This window comes from Pleurodeles waltl, chromosome 5, assembly GCF_031143425.1.
Source record: "Pleurodeles waltl isolate 20211129_DDA chromosome 5, aPleWal1.hap1.20221129, whole genome shotgun sequence".
Lineage (NCBI taxonomy): Eukaryota > Metazoa > Chordata > Amphibia > Caudata > Salamandridae > Pleurodeles > Pleurodeles waltl.
The window spans coordinates 807,612,936-807,636,407 of NC_090444.1; the positions used below are offsets into that span (position 1 = coordinate 807,612,936).

At 43.9% G+C, this 23,472-nt stretch overlaps 1 protein-coding gene across 7 annotated transcripts in view; it reads right to left on the reverse strand.

Annotated features, from left to right (window-relative positions):
- Positions 1-23,472, reverse strand: part of LAMA2 (laminin subunit alpha 2) — a 3,379,260-nt gene that overhangs the window by 1,190,053 nt on the left and 2,165,735 nt on the right. For all 7 annotated transcript variants that reach the window (XM_069234829.1, XM_069234828.1, XM_069234823.1 and 4 more), the window contains 2 exons: positions 12,861-13,091; positions 9,909-10,052 (listed from right to left, as the gene is read on the reverse strand). In XM_069234829.1, the coding sequence (XP_069090930.1) occupies positions 9,909-10,052; positions 12,861-13,091 (375 nt within the window). The remainder of the gene's footprint in view (positions 1-9,908; positions 10,053-12,860; positions 13,092-23,472) is intronic.

Here is a 23,472-nt window from a genome sequence, read left to right on the forward strand (position 1 = left end):
CCTTGGGCAAGGGTCGCTCCCCATGGGACACATTACTGTTGGCCATATCTGCCCACGTTGGGGCAGACTGGCCTATTTTTGGAAGGCCCATCTGCCCCCAAGGGGGGCAGAAAGCTCACCAGAGACAGGGGAAGATTTTTTTTCAAAATAAGAGGGTGGGGTTATGGCCATACCCCCACCTCAAATAAATGGGGCAAAAGTTGTTCTGCCCACCAGTGGGCATATGGGGCAATTAGCCCGATCCACACCCCAGGGGGGCAGAAAGTCTACTAGATGCCATGAAATAAAATAAAAAAATAGTGGGGTGGTGACTACCAACCAGTATGGGCCTGGTTATGCCCTCACCCGAACTGAAGGGGCTAACAGTCATTCAACACTCCCCTGCACACTAAAACATCTTATCCCATGGCAAGCAAGAGGACATTTGATTTTTTTGGTTTTTGTTTTACATTTGGGCTATGAGAGCTTGGTAACTCTCAAAATCGTCCCACTTGGAATGGTGAGGGCTGCACTTTTTTTTACTTTAGGAAGCTGCCATGTAGAAAAATCCACAAGACCTAGACACATCTGAAAACTAAACATCTGGTTGATTCCAGGGTGGTGTGCTTCACATGCACCCGCACCATTTCCTTACCCACAATGCCCTGCAAACCTGCAACTTAGCTGGAAAGCACACATTTATCCCACATTTTTGTGATGAAACCTTCCGGAATTCCTACCACCCAGCATTGTCTCATGTATAACGATAAAATGTCTGCTGCACTTGTCAGCCTAAAAATGTTTTGTTTCAAACTGCCCTTTTGGACCCACTTCGGTTCCCCCTCTATTTCGATGTATTTTTGGCTCTTCACTGTCACAAACACTTGGCCCACCTACACAAGTGAGGTATCATTTTGTCCCGGTGCAGTGATCCCACACAGAAATGTGGGAAAAATGTGATTTTTTTAGCTAAATTGGAGGTTTACTCAGGATTCTGGGTAGGAAAACATTGGGGGATCCACTCAAGTCACACCTCCCTTGAATCCCTCGGGTGTCTAGTTTTCAGAAATGTCTGGGTGTGGTAGGTTTCCCTAGATAGCTGCTGAGCCCAGGACCAAAAACGCAGGTGCCCCCGCAAAAAGAGGTAGTTTTCTATTTGATAATTTTGTTGTGTCCAGATAGTGTTTTGGGGTATTTCCTGTTGCGAGCAGAAGGCCTACCCACACAAGTGAGGTACCATTTTTATCGGGAGACTTGGGGGAACACTGGGTGGAAATGTGTAGCTCCTCTCCGATTCCAGAACTTTCTGCACCGAAATGTGAGGAAAAAGTGTTTTTTGGCCACATTTTGAGGTTTGCAAAGGATTCTGGGTAACAGAACCTGGTGAGAGCCCCACAGGTTACCCCATCTTGGATTTCCCTGGGTCTCTAGTCTTCAAAAATACACAGGTTTTGTAGGTTTCCCTAGGTGGCGGCTGAGCTAGAGGCCAAAATCCACAGGTAGGCACTTTGAAAAAAACACCTCTGTTTTCTTTGAGAAAATGTGATGTGTCCACTTTGTGTTTTGGGGCATTTCCTGACACGGGCACTAGGCCTACCCACACAAGTTAGGTACCATTTTTATCGGGAGACTTGGGGGAACGCTGGCTGGAAGGAAATTTGTGGCTCCTCTCAGATTCCAGAACTTTCTGTCACCAAAATGTGAGGAAAAAGTGTTTTTTTAGCCACATTTTGAGGTTTGAAAAGGATTCTGGGTAACAGAACCTGGTGAGAGCCCCACAAGTCACCCCATCTTGGATTCCCCTATGTCTCTAGTTTTCAAAAATGCACAGGTTTGGTAGGTTTCCCTAGGTGGCGGCTGAGCTAGAGGCCAAAATCCACAGGTAGGCACTTTGCAAAAAACACCTCTGTTTTCTTTGAGAAAATGTGATGTGTCCACTTTGTGTTTTGGGGCATTTCCTGTTGTGGGCACTAAGCCTACCCACACAAGTGAGGTACCATTTTTATCGGGAGACTTGGGGGAACGCTGGCTGGAAGGAAATTTGTGGCTCCTCTCAGATTCCAGAACTTTATGTCACCGAAATGTGAGGAAAAGGTGTTTTTTTAAGCCACATTTTGAGGTTTGCAAAGGATTCTGGGTAACAGAACCTGGTGAGAGCCCCACAAGTCACCACATCTTGGATTCCCCTAGGTCTCTAGTTTTTATAAAAATGCACAGGTTTGGTAGGTTTCCCTTGGTGGTGGCTGAGCTAGAGGCCAAAATCCACAGGTAGGCACTTTGCAAAAAACACCTCCGTTTTCTTTGAGGAAATGTGATGTGTCCACTTTGTGTTTTGGGGCATTTCCTGTTGCGGGTCCTAGGCCTACCCACACAAGTGAGGTACCATTTTTATCTGGAGATTTGGGGGAACGCTGGCTGGAAGGAAATTTGTGGCTCCTCTCAGATTCCAGAACTTTCTGTCACCGAAATGTGAGGAAAAAGTGTTTATTTAGCCACATTTTGAGGTTTGCAAAGGATTCTGGGTAACAGAACCTGGTGAGAGCCCCACAAGTCACCCCATCTTGGATTCCCCTATGTCTCTAGTTTTCAAAAATGCACAGGTTTGGTAGGTTTCCCTAGGTGGTGGCTGAACTAGAGGCCAAAATCCACAAGTAGGCACTTTGAAAAACACACCTCTGTTTTCTCTGAGAAAATGTGATGTGTCCACTTTGTGTTTTGAGACATTTCCTGTTGCGGGCACTAAGCCTACCCACACAAGTGAGGTACAAATTTTATCGAGAGACTTGGGGGAACGCTGGCTGGAAGAAAATTTGTGGCTCCTCTCAGATTCCAGAACTTTCTGTCACCGAAATGTGAGGAAAGGGTGTTTTTTTAGCCACATTTTGAGGTTTGCAAAGGATTCTGGGTAACAGAACCTGGTGAGAGCCCCACAAGTCACCCCATCTTGGATTCCCCTAGGTCTCTAGTTTTCAGAAATGCACAGGTTTGGTAGGTTTCCCTAGGTGGCAGCTGAGCTAGAGGCCAAAATCCACAGGTAGGCACTTTGCAAAAAACACCTCCGTTTTCTTTGAGGAAATGTGATGTGTCCACTTTGTGTTTTGGGGCATTTCCTGTTGCGGGTCCTAGGCCTACCCACACAAGTGAGGTACCATTTTTATCTGGAGATTTGGGGGAACGCTGGCTGGAAGGAAATTTGTGGCTCCTCTCAGATTCCAGAACTTTCTGTCACCGAAATGTGAGGAAAAAGTGTTTATTTAGCCACATTTTGAGGTTTGCAAAGGATTCTGGGTAACAGAACCTGGTGAGAGCCCCACAAGTCACCCCATCTTGGATTCCCCTATGTCTCTAGTTTTCAAAAATGCACAGGTTTGGTAGGTTTCCCTAGGTGGTGGCTGAACTAGAGGCCAAAATCCACAAGTAGGCACTTTGAAAAACACACCTCTGTTTTCTCTGAGAAAATGTGATGTGTCCACTTTGTGTTTTGAGACATTTCCTGTTGCGGGCACTAAGCCTACCCACACAAGTGAGGTACAAATTTTATCGAGAGACTTGGGGGAACGCTGGCTGGAAGAAAATTTGTGGCTCCTCTCAGATTCCAGAACTTTCTGTCACCGAAATGTGAGGAAAGGGTGTTTTTTTAGCCACATTTTGAGGTTTGCAAAGGATTCTGGGTAACAGAACCTGGTGAGAGCCCCACAAGTCACCCCATCTTGGATTCCCCTAGGTCTCTAGTTTTCAGAAATGCACAGGTTTGGTAGGTTTCCCTAGGTGGCAGCTGAGCTAGAGGCCAAAATCCACAGGTAGGCACTTTACAAAAAACACCTCTTTTTTCTTTGAGAAAATGTGTTTTGTCCACTTTGTTTTTTGGGGCATTTCTTGTTGCGGGCACTAGGCCTACCCACACAAGTGAGGTACCATTTTTATCTGGAAACTTGGGGGAACGCTGGGTGGAAGGAAATTTGTGGCTCCTCTCAGATTCCAGAACTTTCTGTCACTGAAATGTGAGGAAAAAGTGTTTTTTTAGCCACATTTTGAGGTTTGCAAAGGATTCTGGGTACCAGAACATGGTGAGAGCCCCACAAGCCACCCCATTTTGGATTCCCTCAGGTCTCTTGTTTTCAAAAATGCACAGGTTTGGTAGGTTTCCCTAGGTGGCGGCTGAGCTAGAGGCCAAAATCCACAGGTAGGCACTTTGCAAAAAACACCTCTGCTTTCTTTGAGAAAATGTGATGTGTCCACTTTGTGTTTTGGGGAATTTCCTGTCGCGGGAAATAGGCCTACTCACACAAGTAAGGTGCCATTTTATCGGGAGACTTGGGGGAACGCTGGATGGAAGGAAATGTGTGGCTCCTGTCAGATTCCAGAACTTTCTGTCACCGAAATGTGAGGAAAAAGTGTTTTTTAGCCACATTTTGAGGTTTGGAAAGGATTCTGGGTAACAGAACCTGGTGAAAGCCCCACAAGTCACCTCGTCTTGGATTCCCCTAGGTCTCTAGTTTTCAAAAATGCACAGGTTTGGTAGGTTTCCCGAGATGCTGGCTGTGCTAGAGGCCAAAATCCACAGGTAGGCACTTTGCAAAAAACACCTCTATTTTCTTTGGGAAAATTTGATGTGTCCACGCTGTGTTTTGGGGCACTTCCTTTTGCGGGCGCTAGGCCTACCCACACAAGTGAGGTACCATTTATATCGGGAGACTTGGGGGAACATAGAATAGCAAAACAAGTGTTTTTGCCACTTGTCTTTCTCTACATTTTTTCCTTCCAAATATAAGACAATGTGTAAAACAAATGTCTATTTGAGAAATGCCCTGTAATTCACATGCTAGTATGGGCACCCCAGAATTCAGAGATGTGCAAATAACCACTGCTCCTCAACACCTTATCTTGTGCCCATTTTGGAAATACAAAGGTTTTCTTGATACCTATTTTTCACTCTTTATATTTCAGCAAATGAATTGCTGTATACCCGGTATAGAATGAAAACCCGTTGCAAGGTGCAGCTCATTTATTGGCTCTCGGTACCTAGGGTTCTTGATGAACCTACAAGCCCTATATATCCCCGCAACTAGAAGAGTCCAGCAGACGTAACGGTATATTGCTTTAAAAAATCTGACATTGCAGGAAAAAGTTACAGAGTAAAACGTAGAGAAAAATGGCTGTTTTTTTCACCTCAATTTCAATATTTTTTTAGTTCAGTGGTTATTTTCTGTAGGAAACCCTTCTATGATCTACACAAATTACCCATTGCTGAATTCAGAATTTTGTCTACTTTTCAGAAATATTTAGGTTTCTGGGATCCAGCATTGGTTTCACACCCATTTCTGTCACTGACTGGAAGGAGGCTGAAAGCACAAAAAATCGTAAAAATGGGGTATGTCCCAGTAAAATGCCAAAATTGTGTTGAAAAGTTGGGTTTTCTGACTCAGGTCTGCCTGTTCCTGAAAGCTGGGAAGCTGGTGATTTTAACACTGCAAACCCTTTGTTGATGCCACTTTCAGGAAAAAAAACACAAACCTTCTGCTGCAGCCCTTCTTTCCAATTAAAAAAAAATAAAAAAAATGTTTACTGCATTTTGGTTAATGCTTTGGTCTCCTTCAGGTGAACCCACAAAGTCTGGGTACCTCTAGAATCCCTAGGAAGTTGTGAAAAAGGATGCAAATTTGGCATGGGTAGCTTATGTGGACAAAAAGTTATGAGGGCCTAAGAGCGACCTGCCCTAAATAGCCAAAAAAAGGCCTGTCACCTGAGGGGGAAAAGGCCTGGCAGCGAAGGGGTTAAAGTAATCCCAATGTTACCCTATGGAAGGGATAGGCCTTGCAGTAGTGAAAAATGAATTTAAGATTTTTTCACAACTATGACATGAAAACGTAAACATACATGTCCTACCTTTTAAATACACTACGCCCAGGCGTTGTCCAGGGCCTACCCTTGAGGTGACATATGTATTAAAAAGGATGATTTATGCCTCACATGAGGTTTATTTTGCCAGGCTGACATGGCAGCTTAAAGCTGCACACACAGGCTCTGCAATGGCAGACCTGAGACATGGTTAAGGGGCTACTTAAGGGGGTGCCACAATAAGTGCTACAGGCCCATTAGTAGCATTTAATTTACAATTTACAGGTCCTGGGCACATTTAGTCCACTTTATTAGGGACTTATAAGTAAATTTAAATATCCTGATTGTGAATGAGACAACGTTAACATGTTTGGAGGAGAGAGCACATGCACTTCGGCACTGGTTAGAAGTGGTAAAGTGCTCAAAGTCCCAAGGCCAAAAAAACAAGGTCAGTAAAGAGGAGGAGGAAGGCAAAAAGTTTGGGGTGACACTTTAGAGAGGACCATTTTCCAAGATGACCCTCACAGTAGAGTCAAAGGCCTAGATTTACTATTGCTGTTGGCAATTGCGCAGCACAATACAATCTTGCACTGTGCTTGTTGGCCTGTTTAATGACCCCTTGATTTAAAAAAAAATCATCGTCATATGCAGTAAATTGACATAATGCTCTGTGCAGCTTCGTGCTATGCAAGTTCCCTTGCAAAACTATAGTAGGTATCTCTCTTAGTATTTACTAGCTTCTTCTGAAGAAAAAGTTGATCTATGAGTTTCAGTGAAATTACAACAATGTTCCCAGATTATTCTGATTTAGCCAATATGACAGGTGCATACTTTTCGATACTTTGGTAGCTGTGGAGAGGTTTTTCTCGAGGGGGATGCTTTTCTTCATGGAGAAATAAAGCAATGTAAAGGTGAAACTGTACTTTTTTTATTTTAATTTCCACATGCAGAAGTATAGACTTGTAGCATTCCCAAAATCATTATTATTTCTGCGTGTGCGTTCTCCTGGGAGGGAATCTGCCACAGTTTAAGCTTCTCTGGAGTACTCCGGGAATTTCTGGGGCCTCACTCCAAAGCCCTCAAGGCTCCTGATGGAGCCTGACAGAGTTACCAGCACCATCGGGAAATACATGGTCCGCAGGAGCAACATGGAACCCGAGGGAGCTGCAACTGCCAAAGCCAACTAAATTCTACAGGTGGAACTCCGGGGAGAAATTAGGAATTATCATGAGAATCGAGTGATTACCCTTGTGCACAAGAAAACACTCAATATGTCATTCATAATCCCACAGACGTGTCCCTATCCCACCGAAGATACCCGTTCCCCTGGTATCATTAACTACTGTGGGCACTATGGGTAAGACAAAAAGTTTGGAAATGTATGTAAATCATACACATACGCCCTGTAGCCTATATGTCTGCTATTCCAACCAGAGTTTCAGCGAACTGGGTCCGTCATTTTCATAATTTCCAACATTTTAAAGGTAGTTACACGGGTGTGGTACTTTGCTATGTAAATTAGGCTCTTTATTTATAACCTGAATACTTCTAAAACAATTTTGGTATTTACCTTCACAAAATCCAAACCTTCAAATCAGTAAGTTGATTTTTAAGAGAACATTGTAATGTGCAGCAATATTTTTCCGAACACCAACCCAGATCAAATTGATGGGATCCGACCACCGTCACTTTTAAGAACCAGGGCCCGTATTTATACTTTTTTTGTGCCGCATTTCCGTCGTTTTTTGACGCAAAAACGGCGCAAACTTGCAAAATGCCATTGTATTTTGTAGGTTTGCGCCGTTTTGCGTCAAAAAGCGGCGCAAATGCGGCGCTAAAAAAAGGATAAATACGGGCCCTGATGAGCAAGTGCTTAGGGGCATATTTATACTCTGTTTGCACCGAATTAGTGTCATTTTTTTTTACTCTAATTCGGTGCAAAACTAACTCCATATTTATACTTTGGTGCTAGACCCCTCTAGCACCAAATTTATGGAGTTAAAGTCATTTTTTGAAAGTGGAGACCTACTTTGCCTTAATGAGATGCAAGGTAGGCGTTCCCGTGCACAAAATGACTCTATGGCCTTAACGCTATTTTAGGGGCATATTTATACTCTGCGGCATATTTATACTCTGTTTGCACCGAATTAGTGTCATTTTCTTTTACTCTAATTCGGTGCAAAACTAACTCCATATTTATACTTTGGTGCTATACCCATCTAGCACCAAGGCCCTGATTTAAACTTTTTTTGCACTGCATTAACGTCATTTTATGACACAAAAGTGGCGCAAACGTACAAAATATTGGCCCTTATTTATACTTTTTGCTGCAAAACTGCACTAACTCAGTTTTGCACCAAAAAGTTTAGCACCGGCTTGCACCATTTCTGTGCACCAGCCGGGCACCATATTTATGGAATGGTGCAAGCCGGTGCAAAGGGTAGGCTAGAGTTTTAAAAAATGACTTTAGTTGGGTGGGGCTGTCAGTATAGAAGAAGAGGGTTTAGCACCAAAAAATGGCTTTAGGCAGGTTAGAGTAAAAAAAAAATGACTCTAACCAGATTAGCGTCATTTTATGGTGCTAAACCTACCATGCCACATGACTCCTGCCTTAGAAAAGGCAGGAGTCATGCCCACCACCCCAGTGGCCAGCACAGAGGACAGGGGTCCCCTGGGCATGGCCATTGCACCCTTTCAGGGCCCCCTATGGCACTTTCAAAAATAAAATGCACTTACCTGTACTTACCTGGGATGGGGTCCCCCATCCTCGCAGTCCCTCTAGTGTGGGTGGGGGTGCCCCTAGGGCCTAGGGAGGGCACCTCTGGGCTTATTCCATGGTGTTCCACCATGGAAATAGGGCCACAGGTCCCCTAACGCCTGCCCTGACCCAGGTCTTAAAAAATGGGGCAAAGCAAGCTTTGCCCCATTTTTTGACCCCTCCTCCCTACCTTGCACCATTTTTGCATGGGAGTATAAATATGGTGTTAAGGCCATAGAGTCATTTTTTTGCACGGGAACGCCTACCTTGCATCTCATTAAGGCAAGGTAGGTTTCCACTTCCCAAAAATGACTTTAACTCCATAAATTTGGTGCTAGACGGGTCTAGCACCAAAGTATAAATATGGAGTTAGTTTTGCACTGAATTAGAGTTTTAAAAAAATGGCGCTAATTCAGTGCAAACGGAGTATAAATATGCCTCTTAGCATCAAAAAATGATGCTAATCTGGTCAGAATCATTTATTTTGACTCAAAACTGCCTAACGTAATTTTGTTTTTCAGCTAACCTACCCTTTGCACCGGCTTGCACCATTCCATAAATATGGTGCCCAGCTGGTGCTAAAAAATGGTGCAAGCCGGTGCAAAACTTTTTGGGGCAAAACTGCCTCAGTGCAGTTTTGCACCAAAAAGTATAAATAAGGCCCTTCATGTGCTCTAGTGGTTGCCGGCAGTGGGGTTGGTGTGCTTATTTTTGAGAAACTTCACTGATTTATCATCATCAAATTTCGACAAGATCAAGAAAGAGGAATGCGGCAAATGGAGAAAGAAGCATGAATGCAAAGGCAGGATAACATTGACAAAGAAAAAGTATCTGCAAGAGTGAGATACAGAGTCAGGGTGTGTTGTATGGTGGAAGAAAGCAGCTTGTTAAAGGGCTATTGTGACACTAAGCGGTACCAGTGGTGGGCACCAAAGTAAAAGTTTGGGTCCCGGCACATTTTTTTTTTGTTTTAACAAATTAAGCAATGGATGGGTGTATGCTCACGTGTAGTAATTTTGGAGGATAATTATGGAAAGTACATTGTTTTACCTCAAATTTTCAACCACGAAAAATGACAATGATATCCTATTTGACAGAAAACTTTCACCTTCCGGAAAGTCTAATATTGTTGACATCGACAGATTTAAATGAAATAATTTCCAGATAGGTTGCTGGAACAAACCTCACCTCTGCTGAGAAATGACATCAGGTGCAGAAGATCGCATAATATTTTGCCGCCTCAGAGTCAGTCGGTTACCTTTGCATGGCTGCCTAAATACCGCCAGCAGGGACGCCATTATCCCATTACACGCCCTGGGAGCTTTCTACTCACCCACGTACGGATCAGTCCCTTCGCCTCGCTGCACCGCGTAGTCATGCCAAAGCAGTAACAGCTGCCACAGCCCACGGGGTTCCCCACACTGAGTCCAAATGTACCAGGCTTACACCTGTCACAATGTGTTCCTTCCACGTTCACCTGCAAGAGAAGAGCTCTTTTTAAGCACACACATGAATGCCTTCCGAGAGAGTGGCTGGTTTAGAAATAACATTTTCAGCATGATACGTGCTATCATGTAATACCAGGAAAATGAGAGCTCCCTGTTGAAAATGTTGAATTCAGGATAACCAATCGTGGTGCACATTATTAACGGAGGCCTTTATATGTATGTATTTATAAAATGTATATTACACAATAGCTGATTTTACCGTGAGTGAGGCATAAATAGTACCTACGTGCTATTCCAGAGGAAAACAGCTGCAATTTATCTACCACTCAGGCTCATGCACATACCACACAACTACTTTTCTCTTGTCTGAACACCTAAGACAATATTGTGTGTCATTTGTATTTAAGTGTTGCACTTCATAAATAATTTAAATTAAAAGTTTGAACAATTATTTTTGTTGAACAGTTCGATCGAGTTTGTATTTAATATTTTGTGATGCAAAGAATGTATTTTGTTTCTAACCAAATCTTTCCACAGTATAGGTTAGTAAATCGCCATTCCCAGCCTGTATCCATTTCTCTGCCAGGCCAGAAAATGCTGATCACTCATCACACTGCAATGACACATGAGGTCTCGCTGGACATGGTCTCCCCATTACGAATTGGATCCTTCAGCAATTACTAACGTCTATAATCAGAATATTTCAGGGTGAAAACTGTTTGAGTCGAAACCGACCCTCATTAAACAAAAGCAGATAAGGTAACTTGTATTAAAGGCTTTATGAAAATTGAAAAAGTAGATCTAGATGTTTTCATAGTAATGACCTAGAACTGAATCCTTATCTGAGTCTCCCCTCTGTAGTACTTTTCATTAGGACTGCGTCAGTAGGAAAAGTGGATGAGTTATGTGTAAACCCTCTTGAAACATCAAAATCTTATCTTTTTGTCAACTGAGTAGCAATGACACGCTGGTTGTAATCCTGAAAACTTCATACGCCTATACTTTGCCCTTAATTGCTGTCCTTTTGACATTCTCTGTTTCTGCACATTTCTTCCTCGACTCTCAACCATCTCTCAAATATGACCATTTGACATTGAAATATAAATGGCTGTATTTGCCTATTTCTCAAGGCATCTTGGAAGGAGTGGGGACCATGAATTTCTTTCATGCCGCAAACTCCTCCGCCCACATGGATGGCCAAATGCTCAAACTCATTTTTGCTCTTGAGAATTTGATTTTGATTTCTTCTGCTTTGACGCTGCCCTTGATAGATCATTCTACTTTCTCCTTCTCTATTTGCAGCCCTACATTTGACCCTCTTTTATGAGTCCCCAGGCATCAGTAGAATTTGCAAAGAGATCATTAAGCGGGCGATCAAGCACAGCTCCTGGGATTTCCTGGCTGGCAGCCACACCCCCTTATTTTCTTATGACCCAAAGAAGTGCTGGAACTTTCTGTTTCCGTCTGGTCGATCCATTGCAAAAAACTGAAACTCTGAAGTCGAAATCATAGTCAACGAAGCAGTCTTGGACACGTTTTATAAACATCTTGCCATCTTGCTGAGAACAGGGCCCAAGCCTGGGACTGTGAGTTCCCTTCCTCCTATATCTGAGACGAAGAGAACGCAATAAAAAAGGGGCAGCACAGAGTTTGTGTCCAGACAATCAGAGACAGAGAAAAAATTACTTTATGAAATATTTTAACTTACTTAAAATGATAAAGGAGCTGTTTTTGCCCATTAACAAGTTCGTCAATCCAGCCACAACTGCCCCTCAGATCTCATCTCTGTCACTACAGGCATCTGACATAGTTCAAGGTGAGTGCAGAAATCCATTTCTCTTTTAGCCATCTGCACAGCTTCTAGCTCTAAAGATTCAGGCATTTCCCACTAACAAAGTGATCTGTACAAGATCAACATAACTATTGTGATGCTTCGCCGTAAATACCTCCTTTGTTGCAAAGGAGCCGTCTCATTTTAATCCTACTATATTTTTATCTTTGACATCCACGATTTTAACATGTATCAAATACTCGACTCCTGTAGGCTTCAGACCTGGAATGAGCAGTAAACATGTAATTTTCTCTGTGTTGGAACCAGAATGTTGAAGTTGGTGGTGATACTGACACCATAATCCTATTGGGTGTGTCAGAAGCCTTGATTACTGGGAACCACCCTGTCTTGGCACCTGGAAAAAGTCAGTCTGAGGTCTTGCAATAAAGTGAGTGGTTTCTTTTCTCGAGCAGAGGTTTGACAGTAAAGCACTTCCTACATTTCAGTAAACCCCCCAAAAAGTCATCTTGGGCGTCCATCAAGATCCACTTATCTCTTGCCTTATCAAAGACACCTAACAACTTCACTACAATACTGTAGAGTTAATTTTTAATTACATTTGGCAGCCATACCCATCTAGCCTAAAGTTTAAGAAACCAGTAGGAAAGACAACATGGATATCTGGCAACATGTTGACTTCTGATAAGCAATGGGTGGCCATTGGCATCTCTTGTTAATTATCTCTCAATCAGAAATATTACTCATCCTGCCAAATCCTCCTTTTTGTGAATCGGCCCCTACCCACTCAGATGAACATATGTCCCAACCTGGTCTCAGTTGTAAGGAATCTCAGCCTATTGTCCCAAAGCTTTGACTAAAACCTCAGATATCAGTTGCAGGTAAGACAGCAGGTGTGGTTAAGGCATCCTGGCTTTCGATTCCTAACAGTAATGCACCAGCTCTTCTGTAACTAGCATATGTATAAGTCTGAAATGAGTGAATGAATTAATGTAGCGCTGCACAATGCGAACAACAAAGCAGAGGGTGTCTTGTGGCCATACAGTACCTTGCAGCTGCACTGTCCTGTCTCATCAGCACACGAGCATTTATCTGCAGTACAGGTACCGGCCTCGCTGCCGGCAGGTGAGCAGTGGCAGGCAATGCATTGAGGGTAGCTCCTGAATCCTAGCTTGCAGTCTTCACACTTGTCCCCAGAAAAGTTTGGTAAACAGAAGCAGCAGCCTGTGTCCGGGTTGCACTGGAAGCTCAGAGATCCTACCGGGCTGCATTCACATGCCTGGAAAGAAAAAATCACATGCTCAGCAGGTATGAATAATGATTTTAATATTCAATGCACTGTTTTTTTGCCCCTTAAAACTGCCTGCTGTTTACATACATGTCAAATTCAGTTTTTGGTAGCCTCCTTCCAATAGAAGTTTGTTTGCTTATTTTGCATAATTCAAACAGAGTACCGCTAACATCAACAAACATGTTTTCAACTGATCCTTTTTGGTCTGTTGTTTAAGCATCATTGCTTATTGTGAGCATACTTATAAGACAATCCTATATTCCAAGAGGGGCCCTGCGTAAGTTATATCTTAGGAACCATGCCCCAACAGGATATATTTGCAAATAATTGAACCACTTATTAAAATAAGTATGATCAATCAAATGTGATGAATGCTTCTCAATAATAAGTCAACTGTTATAAAAAAAGTCCTGTAATGTACACATATGTAAATATTTAACTTCAAACATTTTTAAACAAATGGTTGCAACACAAAACAGGTGCAACAGTGGAGTGACAAGTAATAATAATACTTTATTGTCTCGACTTAAAAAAAAAAAATATATATACAATATATAGTCACATACCAGAAACACTCAGGCCCAGATTTCAGAAGGCTTGGCGCCTCCTTGCTCCACAGTAGCATTATTTTTTATTTGAGGCCAAATTCGCCAAACCAGATTTACAAAGTGCTGCAATGCATGCACTGTGCTCCTTTTTAACCCCTTGCGCCATTATGCCTGTGGCAGGCATAATGTATGCAACGGGCTGTTCCCCTGTTAGGTGGACCGCAAAAATGGCACAGTGGAATCCATGAGATTTCACTGCGCCATTTTTAGCGGCTATTTTCAACATCTGCACAGAGCAGGCATTAAAAAAGGGCACACCATTATTCTTAATGGTCCCCTATGTGCTTTGCAGGGTTAGTGCCAACCTTTTTGGTGCTAATCCTGCAATGTACTACAATAGTGTCAAAAATTATGACACTATTGTCCTTAACCTGTGCCATGGTGCGCCGTGTGTTAAATACGACGCACACATGGTGGCATTAGGGGGCGCTAAGGGGAGCAAGAAAAGTGGTGCTGCATATAATGCAGCGTCACTTTTCTTAATTTTGGGCCTCAGTTTTCAAAGTACATACAAGATATGGAGTTTAAAACTAAATCCATTCCTTCTAAAACTACACAAGAAACAGGCGTGTAAAACATTACAACATTAAAGTTTGCCATCTTCTTATTGCTTGGGACAAGAAATTTGTTATGGGACGAGCAACATTTGGTGCAGAGCCCCTGATGCAAAATAAAATAAATTTTTTGACTGTTTTGATACCCTCATTTTTAAAAATGGATTTCAAATAACTCGAATGGAGGTCAAGAAGTTCAGGACAAACACATAAAATATGTTCCCAGGATTCTGTGTGGCACCGGCAGCGCAGGCAGTCAGCTCTTTGCTGTGTTGTTCAATAGCAATTAACTGATAAAAGAGTAAATACAAGAACCTGAAGCAGAGGAACCTTTTCTTCTCTTTAGTACCCATATTTAAATTAATGTACGGTTGTTGCTGTGGTGAATATGACGTCATTGCATACACTGTGTTCTTATATTTGCTAGTCGTTTTCATATCCTGTATGCAACAAGATAATTGTATTCCTTGTTTTAATAATGCTTTTCGGCCTGCCCTAGACCTTATACAGATAACCGCTAAATCTGGTAAATGGAGGTTAGCCTTTTCAGTCTTGATAGAGTGTTCTGCAAGCAGTGAGTCACTGGCAGCGGCAAGTGCCAGAGATGATATAAAGTGCTAGAATAAAAATGTAAGAATTCTTGCTTAAAAAGAGCAATTACATTAAGTCTCAGAGATTAATGATATTTTGAGAAATCATTCAAATGTGTTATTATTTTGTTGATGTTTCTACTCCAGTGCATAAACAGGCTAGACCGCCTTCAGGATGAAGAAGTCACAGTGTCCTGGGTCACAGGATTGACTAGCTTAGCTGTTGGGCTTTGTGTAATCCTCCCTCAGAGAGAGACAACAGAGGATTACATGTTGGCAAAATTGGGCATCCTGCCATTTTCTATTTAAGTGTGAATGTGTTTGTATGTGTAAGTAGGTGTGTGTGAGTGAAAGTGGAGGTCAAAGGGCATGTGATGTCACTCCTACTAACCCTGGCATTTCGGTAAATTGAGTCCTTGGAAAGGCTGTGTTTATATTACATTATTATCATCAGGCTGGCCTGATAATGAGCAGTGCTCAGTCAGATTTATTGCCCAAGATGGGGCACAGAGTTGAATACCTGAGTTATTTAACTCTTAAATAAAAATCCTTGTCAACTCAATAATGGAGCATGAGAACAAAATTGAGTTACTGAATGCTTTTAAATGTGAGAAAATTAAAATGAAGACGTTTATTAATGACTAAGTTAACTCTTCATTTTTTTCAAAGTGTCATATTAACAAACAGCAGCAATAGACACTGTGACATACTAATAACTGAAAAATGCAGTCATTTTCTTTCAAACAAAAGAAATTTAAAGTGAAGAAACATGAAACATTAAGGCCCTCATTTTAACCTTGACTGTAAAAACCACCTACCGCCGCATCGACGGCCGCCAAAAGACCATAGCCGTGGCTACCAGCAGTCCGCCATATTATGACCACAGCCGGATTTCCACCACAAGAAGGGTGGAAATCCATCTGCGGCCATGCCGGCCGATGATGGTAAGGTGGTGCTGCTGCCAACAGCAGCGCCACGCCAGTAGAACGCCACCAGCCATATTATGACCAATAATACTGCCTGGCAGTGTTCTGCTGGCGGGCGCTGCTGGCGGAAGCAGCACCCCGTCTCCTGCCAGAGGACCCACTGGATCCAGGTAAGTCGGGTCTCTGACAGGGGAGGGGGATGGGGGTCATGGGGTGTTGTGTGTGTGTGGGGGGGGGTGTGTGAATGTATGTGTTTGCATGTATGCAGGTGTGTTTTGAGTGTTGAATGCGTGGGTGCAAGTACGGAAGTGTGAGTTTGTGTATGTTGTGAATGCGTGTCTGCGTGTATGTTTGGAAGTGTGTGCAGATGTGTGTGTGATTGGATGTATGCATGCATGTATGTATGGGTGAATGAGTGTGCGCATGTGTGTGTGTGTGTGTAGGGGGTGTGAATGTAGGGGGGATCTGGAAAGGAAGGGGGGTGGGAGGGCCCGAATCAGTGACAGGGAAAGAATTCCCTGTCACTGATATGGCCTACCACCATGGTTTTCGTGGAGTTACGAACGCCATGAAAACCATGGCGGTAGGCGGGGTCATAATCCTGCAGGCGGAACAATGGCGGCTGCCGGGCTGGAGATGGATATCTCCAGCCCGGCGGCTGTTACCATCATGGTGGTCTAAGTGGTACATTAGCGGGTTGGCTCCAGCCAACCTGCCAAAGTCATAATATGGCGGTAAGTACCGCCAGCTTGTTGGCGGTACTTACCGCCAAATTATTGCCAACCGCCAGGGTCGTAATGACCTCCTAAGTCTTAATGTTTTTCTTCACTCACAATAAAATCTATTAAATTTTAATGTTTTATGAAGCATGTTTCTTCAATTTTAATCCCTCACATCTAAACAAATGGCTGTATTTTTCTGTTATAAAAATGACATCATGTCTACAGACCACTGGGAGCAAGATGCCTGCTGTTTGTAAATGTGACACTTTGAAATGGGAAGAAATTTAAATCATGGGTTTAATAGAATCCATATAAACATAAAGTTGACTCTTCAGTTTAATTTTCTCACATTTCAAAGTGTTGCTTTTAGACACAGCAGGCATCTTGCTCCCAGTGACTGGTAGACAGTGCCACATGAACATACCACACAGGTTCTCAGTCACCCATACACACATATCCTATTCATATGCACACATGTTCATACATCTCCAAAGAACACACTCTCACTGACACACATGGCAGCCCTCTCCTAGTGTCATTAGTCAAAGTATTTTGTTCAAACATTAGTATCTGTCTCCATGGACATTAGGCTTACAGTCAATGAAGCTGGGCATGGGGTTGTCTGATAACAATGCACAAGTTGCTTGGCCTTAAGCACTTCATGATGAATTTCACTGGTCAGAAGTAGCTCTCACTACAGAAAAAGGTTGGAGACACCTGCTGTCAGGGCTTGTTGGCTGTCCTCTTGCGTGAGCTACAAGGACACAGTAAGTTCCAGAAACCTTAAACACTGCATCTGGTCTCTGCTGGAGTGAGTCCTTATGCCTCAATTCATGCCCCCAAGTCCTGGACGCTGGTTGTACAATACAAGTTGCTGAAGATGCTGCTCTTCACTAACCTTAACAGTTGGGACTTACAAAAATGTTTACCTACAAGTTTCCTGAGAACTGACAGAAGACCAAGACATACCGGCTCTCAGATTTACCCAATGTGCATCGCGAGACGGCCTTCCTCAATGGTACCTCCCACTACATTCAACTTTGCACCAGCAAATCCCATTCGGAGAAACCTCTGGGGGAAGGCATCCGATACTGAGGAGACCTCCTTGGTTACAACCTGCAGCTTTGCCTCAAAGAGATTTTTGACTTCCAAATGATAAAGTCCAAATGTAGAAATCCTCACTGCAACTTCTTGCAGCAGCTCCTTGGTGACAGCTCCTCCTCGGACAGTGCCAGCTGCATTGCCCGCTGAACTTTATCTCAGGACCTTTTTCTTCAAAATTTCTTCTAAGTCGAAAGTAAGCGAAGACCAGGCCTAATGCATCCCGAGTATCCAACTCGCACTCCAACCATGTCAGCCTAGTCTTTTCTGCAGTCTTGTGTAACCAGATACCAGAGGTTGGTGCTTCAGTCTTTTAGGTGCTATTTTTAATTAAAAACATAAAAACTTCATAACTCTGGTTCTCCTGATTAGATTTACTTTGTTTTGGTGACATTTTACTTATTCACTTTTTCTCCATTTTTCTGAATTGGTGTGGGATTTTTCTTGTGTTGTGTTTTCATTTTATTATTGTTTGTGTGCTGCATACATATTTTAGACCTTGCCTCTAAGTTAAGCCTAGCTGCTTTTGTGCCAAGCTATCATAAGATTAAGCAAAGGTCCATTTAGTAACTTTTGTGGTTCACCCTGACAAGGATTGTGGTTGTTGCCTGAGTGGGGGTTCCAGTCTCCGACATGAGACGTATGACACTAGAGGTAGAGCCAGGCAGAATGAACGGAGCGAGCAAGTGACGTCAGCAGTCGTCAGGTTCCTGACCTGCCCCAGGACTCCCTGGACCATGGCCGAGAGAAGCGCCAGCAACATGGGCGACTTCAGTTTTATCTGTGGGGGTTTGAGGAGTCTCTGTGAGCTTTAGAGAGGCTCCGGAGGCCCCAGGAGGTAAGCGCAGTGAGCACGGCAGCTGTAGCTAGATGTTGCAGAGAGTTGGCCCCGGGCCCCCCCGGAAGTGATCCAGTTAGGTCCGGGTGCAACTTGTGGGTGTTTCTGGTGAGCCCCGCTCACAGCGCACCTGCAGCATCAGCAGTGTGAGAAGGTAGCCTCTTTCTAGCATGGTTACCCCCACTTTTGGCCTGTTTGTGAGTGTGTGTCAGTGTGTTTTTACTGTCTCACTAGGATCCTGGTAAGCCAGGACCCCAGTGCTCATAGCTAAAACCCAATTTGTCAGTGTGTTTTGCCTGTCTCACTGGGATCCTGCTAGCTAGGACCCAAGTGCTCATAATTTGTGGCCTATGTCTGTGTTGTCAGTAGTGCTTAACTGTGTCACTAAAGTTCTGCTATCCAGAACTCCAGTGCGTATCCTCTCTCTGCTTCCAAATCAGTCACTATAGTTTAGTGACTTCATTTTCCAATTCCAGTTGGCACACTGGACCCCTCTTATAAGTCCTTAGTATACGGTACCTAGGTACCCAGGGCATTGGGGTTCCATGAGATCCTTATGGGATGCAGTATTTCTTTTACAACCCATAAAGAGCTCAGACAAACCCTTATTCAGGACTGCCACTGCAGCCTGCGTGAAATTGTGCACACACTATTTCACAGCCATTTTCACTCCACTTAAGTAACTTATAAGTCACCTATATGTCTAAGCTTCATTTACTGAAGGCTAGGTGCAAAGGTACTAAGTGTGATGGCACCCTTGCACTAGCAAAGTTGCCCTCACGCTGTCCAGGGCCAATTCCCCGGACTTCGTGAGTGCAGAGATACCATTACACACATGCACTACATATAGGTCAATACCTATATGAAGCTTCACAATGGTAACTCCGAATATGGCCATGTAAGGTGTCTAAGATCATGGAATTGTTTCCCCATTCCAAATCTGGTATTGGGGGTCCAACCCCATGCTTCCTGTGGGCTCTACCATGGACCCCCAGTACTGCCAAACCAGCTAGCCTCAGTAGGCTTGCACTGCAGCTACAGGTGCTGCTACCTCACAGACAGGGTTCTGCCCTCCTGGGGTCTGAGAAGCTCAGTCCCAGGAAGGCAGAACAAAGCATTTCCTTTGGGAGGAGGGTGTTACACCCTCTCCCTTTGGAAATAGGTGTTACAAGCTTGGGAGGGGAAGCCTCCCAGAGCCTCTGGAAATGCTTTGAAGGGCACAGATGGTGCCCTCCTTGCATAAGCATAAGCCAGTCTACACCAGTTCAAGGACCCCCAGTCCCTGCTCTGGTGCGAAACTGGACAAAGGAAAGGGGAGTGACCACTCCCCTGTCCATCACCACCCCAGGGGTGGTGCCCAGAGCTCCTCGAGTGTGTCCCTGGCATTAGCCATCTTGTTTTCAAAGGTGTGGGGATACTCTGGAAATCTCTGAGTGGCCAGTGCCAGCAGGTGACATCAGAGACCTCTCCTGGTAGGTGCATACCTGGGTAGGTTGCCAATCCCCATCTCAGGGTTTTTTAGGGTATCTCTTGTGGGTCCCTCTTCAGATTCAGTTTGCAAGTGTCCTCCATGAATCCTCTGCATCCTCTGCTTCAGCTTCTGACTGTCGGATCAACCGCAGACTGCTCCAGGAACTGCTGTAACTGCAACAAAGTATCCAGAAAGGTTACTGTGACCCTGCAACTTCAGCTCCAGCCAGCAACTGCAACAGTTTCCAAGGTATGCACGCTCTGAGGACTCCATGCCTTCACCCTGCACCAGAAGAACCAAAGGAATCCCTGTGGAGTGACAAAGTCATTTCCCTGCTCCTGCAGGCACGTTCTTTGTCCCTGTTTCCTGAGATTCACATGGGTGCTGCCTGGTCATCGGTGGGCTCTCTCCAGTGTTGGGAGCCCCCTCTGCCTCCTCAGTCCAAATCGAGGCCCCCAGGTCCCTCCTGGGTCCAGGCAGCGCCATTTTGATGCAAAACGCAACCTTGCTTGAACCAAGGCTTGTTGGACAAATCCAGCAACACAAATAGCCTGCATCCAACATCTCAAAGTGAGACATCTCATGAACCATGGGGGAACCCGCCAACATCTTCTTTGGTGCTCTTCTGCAGACTTCTTCTAACCAGAGAATCCTCTTTGCACCATCTTCTAGGTTGGCGGGGGCTCCTGTCCTTCCTGGAATCTTCTGCGACTTCTGGACTTGGTATCCTCTCTTCACAGGTCTTCAGGTCCAGGAATCCACCATTTGTTGCTTGCAGTCTTGCTTTGTTCTTGCTATAACTCTTTTCACAACTTGTAGTGTGCCCTGAGGAAACTTGCAGTACCTTACTCCTACTTTCCTGGGCTCTGGGGTGGGGTATTTTACTTACCTTTGTTGCCTTCTTAAACTCCCAGCGTCCCTCTACACACTACACTTGCCTAGGGGGGAATTTGTGATTCACATTCTACTTTCTTAGTATATGATTTGTGTTGCCCCTAGGCCTATTGCATTCTATTGTATTTTTCTACTGTTTGCACTATTCTATTTACTTACCTGATTTTGGTCTCTAGTGTATATATTGTGTATAATACTTACCTCCAGAAGGAGTATTGCCTCTAAGATATTTTTGGCCTTATGTCACTAAACGAAAGTACCTTTATTTTTGGTAACACTGAATATTGTCTTTTATTGTGTATAAGTACTGTGTAACTATAGTGGTGTTGCAGGAGCTTTGCATGTCACCTAGTTCAGCCTAAGCTGCTCTGCTAAAGCTACCTCTAGACAGCCTAAGCTTCTAGAACACTGCCTACATTTCACTAATAAGGGATAACTGGACCTGGCATTAGGTGTAAGTACCTTAAGTACCCACTACAAACCAGGCCAGCCCCTACAGACAGGACTTGGGGCGCGGCAGCCTTTGAGGCCCTGTGGAGACCCGTGTAACCCTGCAGCCCTGTGAAACTCTGCAGCCATTTGGTAGACTAGACTTGGCAGTGCTTCCTGGTAGAGTTTTTCTTCTTCTCCCTGCCTGGTGGGTCACTCTGAAGGCTGGTATTGGCCTCTCCACCGGAGATATCTGCGCTCTAGGCTCTCCAATAGACACTATAAACGATGGACTGCCATATTCAAACGTAAAAACCCCATAAGAGGTAGTAAGAGGCTGTCAATGCTAGCACAGCTAGTGAAACTGTGCAGAGCGAAAGGTGAAGGAAGTAACAATATACATAGTCGCTTGCAGCTGAAATTTTTTAAATGGTTTGTATTTAAGTAAACATAGGATGTGCACAAGAAGCTCCCTGCTCTTACAGGCATGCCCCTCCAGGCCCATGAAGAAATGCAAGAGGAAGTTTTCCTTCAAACATGATAAATTGGAAAAACAAATGCTGCACAAGCGACCAATTAAGAAGAAGGGATAATGATAATGATGTACTATAAACTGAAAAAGGATTTGCCCCCTGGTGAGAAGGGTATTGTTGCCCAATTTAATCAATTAGATCAACCTTTGATGTTATCCAAAGTGGACTTAATGGACATCAGCATGCAGGAGGCAGCGCACTTGGGGGGTGCTAAGGGACCCACAATAAAGGATAAACCACTGGAACAAGTGCTCAGCATTGAAAGCTGTTGAGCCCAAACCATTAAACGTGTTGATCTAAGATCATCAATTATACAGGAAGTGCCCCAGGAACAGAAAGACCTACTATTGGACGGTGTTGATGGTCTGGTACATGGGGACACAACTCAGGAGATAAGCCCGGAAGGAGCAACATTGGAACAGTTGGGAGACAGGCCTTCATGACCCCTATCCCCAGAAATATTGGTGGTGGTGGCTGAAAGTCTGAGCAGTAATTTTAACAAGGATTGTTCTCGTTCAGTTATTAAGGAGAGAAGTTTAAGGTTAACTTCAGGCATGGAACCATTGTCACTGAAGGCGTGACTCCCCCTCAAATGCCTATGGGTTGTAATTCTTGGTTGTCTAGTTCTGACAGCAGATCATCTTCGCATTTGGGCCTCACAGAATACAAATTGAAAGTGAACCCTTGCAAACTATCACAGTACAATAGGCATTAGGAAGTCTCAGAAGATCAGTATATTGATGACAAGGAGATTTTAAGTACTATGGACGATGACAATAATCAGAGGTTTAGCCAAAGCCAGGCACCATCATTAATCAATCTTCAGTTGGAAGACGCCGGAGTGCATGGCTCAGCGAGCCGTGAATCATCAGATCCGCAGTGCATATTGTTAACTCAAAATCAATTCTCAGTGACACTGAGGCATGTCATGAAAAAAGCCAGACCAATAAAGGTCTTCTGGTGTGGGATGCTATGGATGGAACTCTTACAACACACAGTCAAGATTCAATGATGTATGCAGACAAGCTTGGCATACAAATAAATATCCTCCAGTCACTTTTGGGGCAGGCTAAGAAAAGTAATAGTCGGATTGAGAAACTTAACAATTTAATTATCAGGGCTCGACAGCTCACTGATATACCTACTGTGCCCTGCTATTGCTCTCACTTACTAGATAAAATATCTGTTCTTCCTGCAATAATGACTGGGTTGGTGCATAGATGCAAGACATAAGCTAAGCCTAAGCCTGCCTCACATGAACTGTTATCCGGCTGTTTATGCTTCTCTTGGGAATTCAGAAGGGCAAACAGTGGAAACTGCTGTTCCTGGAGCAAGTGCCTCTTTCGAGAGAAAGTGATTCCAGCACCCAGGTTATGGGGCTCCATGGTACCATATGTCTTAAAAGTTCAGAGAGTACTGGAAGTCCTTTTTCCACTATGTCAAGGAAGAACAAAAAGCACGTACAGAAACTTAACAAAAGTGTGAAAGGGTGCAGTAGAGCATTGCAGATTTTTTTTTCCAATTTTCTCTGAGCCCCAGTCAAACCATAATGACCCTTGGGGACAGGTCAGTAGTCAAAGCTCTCAAGGTAAAATGGATGCTAGCATTTCCGAAGGGGGAATAGAGGTTTAGAAGATTGCTCAGGCCAAATAGCCGTTGGCAATGGGCCCTCCAGTTCCTCCATTGAGATAACAGGGGAAACG